This window comes from Pseudorasbora parva, chromosome 8 (assembly GCF_024679245.1).
Source record: "Pseudorasbora parva isolate DD20220531a chromosome 8, ASM2467924v1, whole genome shotgun sequence".
In the NCBI taxonomy this organism is placed as follows: Eukaryota; Metazoa; Chordata; class Actinopteri; order Cypriniformes; family Gobionidae; genus Pseudorasbora; species Pseudorasbora parva.
Window position 1 is genome coordinate 658,702 of NC_090179.1, and position 8,951 is coordinate 667,652.

At 39.9% G+C, this 8,951-nt stretch overlaps 1 protein-coding gene across 1 annotated transcript; it reads right to left on the reverse strand.

Annotated features, from left to right (window-relative positions):
- Positions 1-606: 606 nt before the first annotated feature.
- On the reverse strand, positions 607-8,733 carry LOC137085308 (uncharacterized). Its single transcript, XM_067451862.1, has 6 exons — positions 8,549-8,733; positions 8,414-8,461; positions 8,090-8,329; positions 7,550-7,977; positions 742-819; positions 607-696 (listed from the first exon to the last, which is right to left on the reverse strand). Exons 1-6 carry the CDS (start codon positions 8,658-8,660, stop codon positions 607-609), a joined length of 996 nt encoding a protein of 331 aa, XP_067307963.1. The 5' UTR covers positions 8,661-8,733.
- Between the last annotated feature and the right edge of the window lie 218 nt (positions 8,734-8,951).

An 8,951-nucleotide genomic window follows, 5' to 3' on the forward strand; every position in this document is an offset into this window, starting at 1 on the left:
TACCCTTACAGGTGTATCGTGGAAGCGCTTATGAACTATGGAAAAGATACCCTGGAGAGCAACTTTTCACCCGGTCTTTTTTACAAAGATACGGCTGGTTATATGGACATCGCAGATCCTGCAGGTGCAAACGCCGGTTTAACGAAGAGGGCCGCTTTCACAAACGCGAGCAACATCGTAGAATTATTAGCCCCAATCCATAGTGATATTTTCTTTCAGGAGAAATTACTGCTAAACGGTGTCGATATAAAGATTCGTATGACCAGGGCAAAAGATGAATTTTGTCTGATGAGGAGTGACGCTGTTGCTTATAAACTCAATATTTTATCAGCATCTCTTTTTGTGAAAAAAGTGACGGTTTCACCGGCAGTGCGTCTGGGCCACGCCCAAGCCCTTCTATCTACCACTGCAAAGTACCCCATAGAACGAGTGTGTGTAAAGAATTTTTCCATACCTGCTGGCTCACGAGTGTCTAATCAGGAAAATCTCTTTCTCGGGACACTACCGAAATCTATCATCGTGGCGATGACAGATAACTCTGCTTTTACAGGTGCATATGATAAAAACCCCTTTGCCTTTAAACATTTTTTTCTTGAATTTATGGTCCTATCGGTCGACGGAGTGAGCATCCCTTCTCGTCCGCTCCAGCCGCAGTACGATAACGGGTCTGCTGTTAGAGAATTTTATCAGCTGGTCCTAGCGACAGGAAAACATCTCAAGAATCAATCAATGTCTATAGACCGTGAAGATTTCCTCAACGGCTACACACTCTATGCCTTTAACCTTAGCCCCGATGAAGGCTGTGGTCAGCATGTGTCTCTAATTAAAACAGGTAACATCAGATTAGAAGCACGGTTTCGAGAGCCTCTCAGACAGACCGTTAATATCATCATTTATTCGATCTTTGATTCTATCATCGAAATTTCCAACAGAAGACAGGTACATGCTGAATACTACTGAGTGAAATGAATACGATACAGCTGACAGGTGTCATGGAGAAAATCTCCTGTAACGCTCATTTTTTAGGAGTATTCCCATGTGATCACCTCCCCAAAGAGCCATTAATGGACTTACCATGCTATTTTATAGCAAACACCGACCCCGCAAACATGGCTGGCGAGCACTGGATTTGTGTATATCTAAACAAAGATGGAGTGGGATGCTTTTTTGACAGTTTCGGCAACAAACCAGACGCGGAGTGCTTTCCATTATCCTTTCAAGACTTTCTAAAAAACAACTCTCGGCACGTTCAGTACTCTAACAAACAAGTTCAGGATTATGCATCTGATGTTTGTGGACAGCATTGTGTGTTTTTTCTGTATCACATATCAAGAGGTTGCAATTATGAGGATGTTATGAAGTTGTATAATGATGATCTAATTAAAAATGACTTAATGGTATCTCTTTTTGTGAAGAAATTGAAGCCTGGGTCATGCTGTGGTAAAACATTTAAGTGTGTCCAGTGTGTACAAACTGGAAAAATGTTTCAGATGATGTGTTAATCACTGCTGTGTGTGTGTGTGTGTGTGTGTGTATACCCATGTTTAACAAATAAAAAAGGATTCATAAAAACTTTTACATTTTCTTTTTCCTTTATTTATTGTCAGCATAAAAATATACATACATAAATGAGTGATCACAATCACATAATTATGGTATACATCATTTAAACAAAAGAACTAATAAATTAATAAATGACCATACACAGGCCTACAGACTTAAAAAGTCAACCACTGACTAGAGTCCAATAGAGGTGAATTAAATACATTTCCATCTGAAATATTACCTCGGAGGGGTGATGATGGAGGGGGGTACGGTTGTTTTCCAGACTTGTGTCTTTTCTTTTTAGACCTTATAGGTGAAGCAACTTCAATACCATCTATAGACGACTTGCTTTTAAAAGATTCAATCATACGTTTAACATGATGATTACTTATCGTCGAGAATGGTATGTTTAAACCAGCAAATGCCTCCAGAAATTCATGCCAGCCTACTGGTCTGCGATCATCACGTATCATATGAGGCCTTGTTATGCTTTTCAACAGATCAAGCATGTGTGATCCTGCAATGGGTTTTCCTTTAAACACAAATTCTCCAGAGTCTGTCCATGAGCACACATCCTTAGCTTTACCCATTTTATCTAGAATGTATTTGATATTTTTTAAACTCCTCTGAGGGACATTGTTTAACACTTCGTTCACAATTTCATCCTCTGCATTCACACTGTCACTGTTAGTGTCAGGCCTATTATGGCCCTCAGCCCCTGCTGTGTGCGTGTCACCGTAGCGTGAATCGGGTTGAGGTAATGTAAGGGTTAATGAGTTACTCTCAGCGTCGCCTTGTTTAACCAATGCCAGAAATCTTTGCAAAGCTTTAGTGTAAAGCTTAGCTTTTCCGTGTGCGTCCAGATCATTCCTCTGTAATATGTCTCTTATTGTTACGTCCAAGTTGTCCTCAACAACTTTATGAATTGTTTCACGGGGATGCCCCGTTCGCAACTTATCCAGCTGATGTTTCGGTACGAGATACATTTTCTCGGCATACTCCATACTTTTTCACTATCTAGGCGTTATCAGACTGGTAATAAATGGTATGGCAACGCTCAAGAGTGGCAGTAGAAATCCCCCTCTTTGATTAATCATGCGTCTTTTTCTCTTAATGTTAATTTTCTTATTAGCTACGTATTTTATCTCAGTTTTCCTCTTTCTTAATCTTCTGTGTTGATTCGCTGTAAGAGGTATTATACCGTGAAGGACGTTAAGAGCAGCTTCGCATAGGGCCAATATGAATTCATCAGAGGCCGATTGTAAAATAAGTCGTCTTTGCTTGGGCGTACCTTTGTATAATAACTTTAAAAGAGGTAAATTTCTGGAAAGCCTCGAACTCATGGTGATATCTGCTTTGCTACTTTCTGCCCCTCTGTATGTATACCACTGGGTTGGATGAGAGCAAATCTGTTCTGAGCCTAAATCTTTCAGGCGTTTTTGCTTTATAATCTATTAGTAAATAACCATATGGCAATTTTGTAGCATCTTGATATGCCTCTATAAAGAATTTTGCTTCCCCGGGATACATCTGTCTCCCCAAAACACCGATTTTCTGTTTATCTCTAGGATTTTTAAAAATAATTAAATAATTTGCATTAAGACTTATAGTCCGGCTAGATCTCCCCTGAAAAAACAAGTTTTGAATTATTAATATTGTACTTATTGAATTGTGATGGGTATATTGCGTGAACGCTCGCTGAACTTCTGTATTAGAAGATGCATTATCCATAATATCATCAAGGATTAGCAATGATTTCTTATGGGGAGGGAATAAAAATTCATCATTCAGTGATTTTGGTATACCTTCAATAAATTTAATATCAAACACTTGCATCAATTCATCATATAGTGGCTGCCAACAGCTGTAAATGTATATAAAATTGTCAAATTTTACAGAACACATCTTTTCTGAATTATACATCAAAGTTTTTACAAAATAGGTTTTCCCGCTGTTACTCGGCCCTGACACCAGGGCTGAGAAGGGATGTTGCAGTCTAAAGTCAAAATCATCGGTTTCACACATGTTACAATGATTCAAAATATTACTAGAATCCATAAGGTATGGTTGTATAATCAGACAGGAGCACACGTTTGTTGTACACGACTCTGAAGCTTTTTACAATTGTTCTATTGTGAAGTGTGAATCTCCTCTTATCACGAACAATGGCATCTGTCTGCGCCAGCAGGTGCGATGTGTCACGTGATTCTACAAAACCACGGACCAGACCAATCAGACTCTGTAGGGACACTATTTGGGAATTCTCAGCAGTAAGCGTAATGCCTTTAGCTTTAAGACAAACATGCCCTTTCGCGGTTCGATACCCGTATGATTTTGGTCCTGAAGAGCAGAACTCCTGGATTAGATCATTTGGCTCTAATTCACTCGTAAGATCACCTAGGTATGGACCACATTCCGGAACCCAGTCCCCGTTTTTGGATATGAAAATGACAGAGTCTGTATCTGTATAAACAACACGCTCCCCTAATTTATCCAACAGCTCGTAAAGCTCCAAACGCGCGTACGCAGTTGTAAATGCTCCAATAAATACATTAACGTCACGTGTCAGGCACTCATCCTGCCCCGCATACGACCACTGTATCAAAGCAACCTTGTCAGATACGAAAGAAAAATGGTTTATCACACGCCCCGTACCAAAAATGTACTGCGCAAACTCTTCGGGCTCTGTCAAAAGCTCCGTAGACGGCTGATTTGGGCGTAATGCGAATCTTCCCCACAAAGAATTCAACATATATTTGGTTATAGTTCTTTTTGCCGGATTGTGTGCTATTTTTTCAATGTCAAGCGTAATCCCCTCTTTATCAAGATAATTCTTGATGTATGTCTGTTTGTCGTCGTCTGTGACTACGTGCGAGGGAAATCCTGATGCTTCCTGTTTGACTTTGAGAAATGTCTTCACGTAGCCACTGAATAAGCTGTCTGACGTCTGAGAAAAATGCCAGACTTCGTCTATTTTCACAACTACATAGCCGTGTTTAATAGCTCGCGCCAATTCAACACTGACCCAACAGCCGCGCAAAATTCTTTGCTCATCAGTGTGGTTACAGGGGATTGTCTGAATCTCGCCCTCAGCACACGTCCTACAGAGTGGAAACATTAATTTTTTCGCGCATCTGTAAGGCAACACAGGGTGAAAGAGTTTTCGTGGAGGCAGCACTTCGGCCTTAATGAGTCCAAAATAATTCTCCACCGGCTCAAAATCCTTAAAAATAATTCTCGGGTGGCCGGTCGGATATGTTTTATGGGACTGTACGTAGGGGTAAAGTGAACAGAAGTCAAAATAATCAATGCGCTCTTCCTCTGTAATTTTGTGATAAAGTTTTATGGCATTCGTACGCCCACCAAATAACGCGTCCCGTGGCCTCAAGCGCTCGGGAGTGGTGTAAGTGGCCATAAAGGCCATAACACCCGGGTCACGTTGCTTTAAACGTTCCCATTCGCACTCCCATAAAGAGATCACACGTAAGGAGTACACGTCACGCAAAACCTGCAGTTTATTATCAGACTGTCTCCTGAGAACACCGAAAGGCACGTTTGATAGTGGATTTAAATCGTTTGGATTAAATCTACAATCATGCCCGTGATAAAAACACCCGAGGAATTCTAATGCTATTTTCTCACCACTAGATTTTTCGTAATATCCATCCACATGATAAGGTCCAAATTTAACTTCACCGTAATTTAATGCGTGATGCACATCCACGTTTTTCGTTTCTTTAATGTACTCCAACCACTGGATTGACGTGTTGGAGTATGTCTTGAACTGATTGACGTATGCATTATTATGCGTCAATGCCAGAGTGTCTCGACTCAGAAAATTGGCTTTGAATACCTTCATACAGGTACCGGCCAGCGTTATGCATTTAAACGGATCAATTTTTGAACACTCCACAAATTCTGCCCGATAGCTAATACACGCCTCCCGCAGAATGATTACATCATTGCGACAGTAAAATGCCAACTCCTTTTTAAGGTCAAACACGCCACCCTGTACGCAGGTGTACCACGCATCAAATTTGGAACGATCAGCAGTGCTCATTTTGTCATACCCGTAAAGTTCTTTAGACGGGTACGGACCTACGTAATCAGCGTTCTCTATTCTGTTAAATAAATGAGGGAAAAAACCTTTATCTCTTACGGGAAGATTAAGCGCGGCGGGTATCTTACTCAGAGACATAGCCATATAACTCAGTGTATCTATATATCTCGCTTGGGGGCGCACTTGTGCTTTTTTTTATTTTTATTTCCGCCACCTGTCATTCTGTAATTCACACAGCACTTGTCACAATATTTCACCACATCGCACTGTGGCCTCTCACCGGGTACTCGAGACTGTTTATGCTTTGCGTAACAGTATGCGGATCTGCAAATTCTGTTGCAATCATTGCATCGTGAGGTTTTTTTAGTGTGCGTGTGACATTCAGAGTCAAGGCAAATATCGCATGCGTACTTGCATTTGTGTAGTCTGATGTCGTTAAACCCTTTGTAACAGAATTCACACACAAAGTTATTGCCTATGAATGCTTTGAGATTTTTGATCAGATAGTAGTGTGATTCATGAATGAATAAATGGACCGTCTTTGGGTGCAATTCATCACTATTTTTGTACAGTAACAATTTCCCTGAGCAGTCTCTATGAAACACAACTATTTTCAAGTCAAGAAATCTCTCGAAGATACTGATGTCATGAAACCCTATTTTGGTTTGTGTTGTATAACCAGCCCTAGTGTGTATCTCTTCGGCTATTTTCTTAAGCTCATCGTCGGGAGCTTTCGGATTCAAGAAATGTGCTAGGCAGTAGCTAAAACACATGTTGTCTTCGACATTTATGGGGCAGAATAAATTCATTTTATTCTTTCGGATTGTTTCGGTGATTGCCAAATCTGTTATTTTCCGGCGGACGCCACCAGATCTATCCATCGCGATCGATATCCTAAAATTCATTTGAGTATCATTTGAAACCTCTTTATTACTTTGAGCAGCCCGTTCTATCTGATCTATGAATAAATCTGCATTGTGATTATTTTCAGGCGTTAAAACCGCATTAATAGCCGTAGGTAGATTGGCCCCTGTTAGTGAAATATTGATATACCCCGTATCCCCAGCCATTAACCTGGAGAATGTAACGATTTCATCTAAAATCGTATTGAGAAGAATGTTATAGGCAGCTAGGTCCGTAGTAGCTATATCGCCCGGGTTTAAACTTCTGTGAATTTCTAGACCATTGAATCTTGGTCGTGCTACTACAGTGAACTCTCCAAAAGTGCCCCCTTCTGTGGCAAGTCTACGAATTTCGTCTTGGTTTAAATTAATATTAGGCATTAAGGATTCTCTAGCTGATGGGATCACGCCCCCGACCTGTTCGTTATTACTATTATTATTTTGTGTAGTCAATTGCAGCCATTCATGTTGGTTGCTTATGAGATTTTGTAACGTTTCAGTTCTGTTAAGGATATTGGGGTTTATCATGGTTAGTTGGTGATTTATCAGATTACGCAGTTCACCGCTTCTAGATCGGTTAGACTCTGGTTCCCCATCAGTTTCCCCGTCTTGTAAATTATAACATATTTTAGAAGCCATTGTTTTTGCTTTTTGTTTTAGTTTTTATTGTAAAGAGACAAAATTTATATTATAGCAAAACGTGTGCCCCCGTTGCCATACACATACATGAATGTCAAGTGTTTTACAAATAACAAGTACACATGTAATACATAGAAATACCCAATAATGACGGTACAAAATATTGTAAACGAATCAATAATGCATAAATGAAATACAGATGAATCAAACGGTTACATCAACAAAAATGAACCAAATCAGTTACTGCTACTACATCAAGCGAAATAGCAGAACTACAAAAATATTATCATCTTCTATCCCTCATAATTATATCATACAAATCAGTCAACACTCTTTGAATAATGTTTAATCTCTCGCTAAATAATGACAGTGTTATTACTGAAAGCTGTTGCTCGTCTCTTACTTCGTGTAATGCACCGGCCAGTTCCATGCGTAGTCCACGATTTTCCTGAATAATCTGCTCGTGGCTATTCATCCAGAATTCAATCGCCCGGTCTAGCGTTTGTTGGTGTTGAATCTGACCGTCGATTATGATCTGTAGATTAGCGGCGATGGTGCTTTGAGAAGCACGCACGATCTCCTCGGTCTCTTGATACGACAAGGGTCTCCCCACAAGATCTAATATACGTTCGAAATTACGATTCGTACGACGCAGGGTGTCATAAGACAACCTGTGTAGATCTCTTTCGTTGAACAGCGGTTGTATTTCCGCGTGGCCCGAATCGCTCTCATCAGAACTTGACTCGGCTGAGTCTGAGAATTCAGCGCCGTTCCACGCGTCCAGCTGGGAACTCGTAAATAACTCCAGTCCTCTATCTTCGTAGTCTTGTCCTGTAAAAAATATATATATACATATAATTTATTATTATTATTATTATTATTATTATTAAATATATATATATTAGGCTAGGTAAAAAATTATGATTGCACATTGATAACTTACCGTTATTTTCTGATGTTCTTAAACGCTGTGTACCGTGAGGGTACACGCGATCGCCATAAACTTCCCTGAGTCGCTTTTCCCCACGGGTTGATGTTGTCGGTATAGCACTATCATCGGGTAATGCGGACGAATTGCTTGGTCCCGCTGACACCTGCTGTGGAGCGATGACGTCTTCAGTGACGCTGCTCGAGCTGGAATCTGGTACGTCACCTTGTATCTCTGATGGAGCATCTCCAGCCACTGAAATATAGCAAATATATTATTATAACAATAAATAACCCTTTACAATATAACGACAACAATCGCTGGCCTACGGACTCTCACCATTAATAATATCTTGAACGACATCCCCGACCAACAACGCTTCGTCAACTATAAAAGACATACACGTTATTAAAAAGTATCGTTATTAGATTCTGCAATGGTTGTTCTTTTAATAGATAGTGGAAGAACACTTACATATTTCGTCCAGAATTATTTCAAGGCCTTCATCAAAATATAGACCAGATTCGGACACATCTGTAATGTTGAAAAGTAAAAATGTTAGGTCTAATACACACACATGATTCATCGAATATCTAAAATATGTATAACAGACACAAACGATATAAATATGTAAATAAAAATGTTTATACCTGCGTTAGAATTTGATGCCATGATGTCGGAGTTTTGAGTAGACGACTGCACCCACGGAGACCGAGATCGAATTTGTTGTAATGTCTATAGGTCATTATCTTACATTTTAAAGGTTTTCAGCTTGTCATAAAGTTTTTTTTTTTTCTTTCTCCAGAACTCTAACACCCCTACTATCACCTGGCACCCCATTCCTCCCCCTTCGTAGTTAGTTTATTGTTTAAAAGGC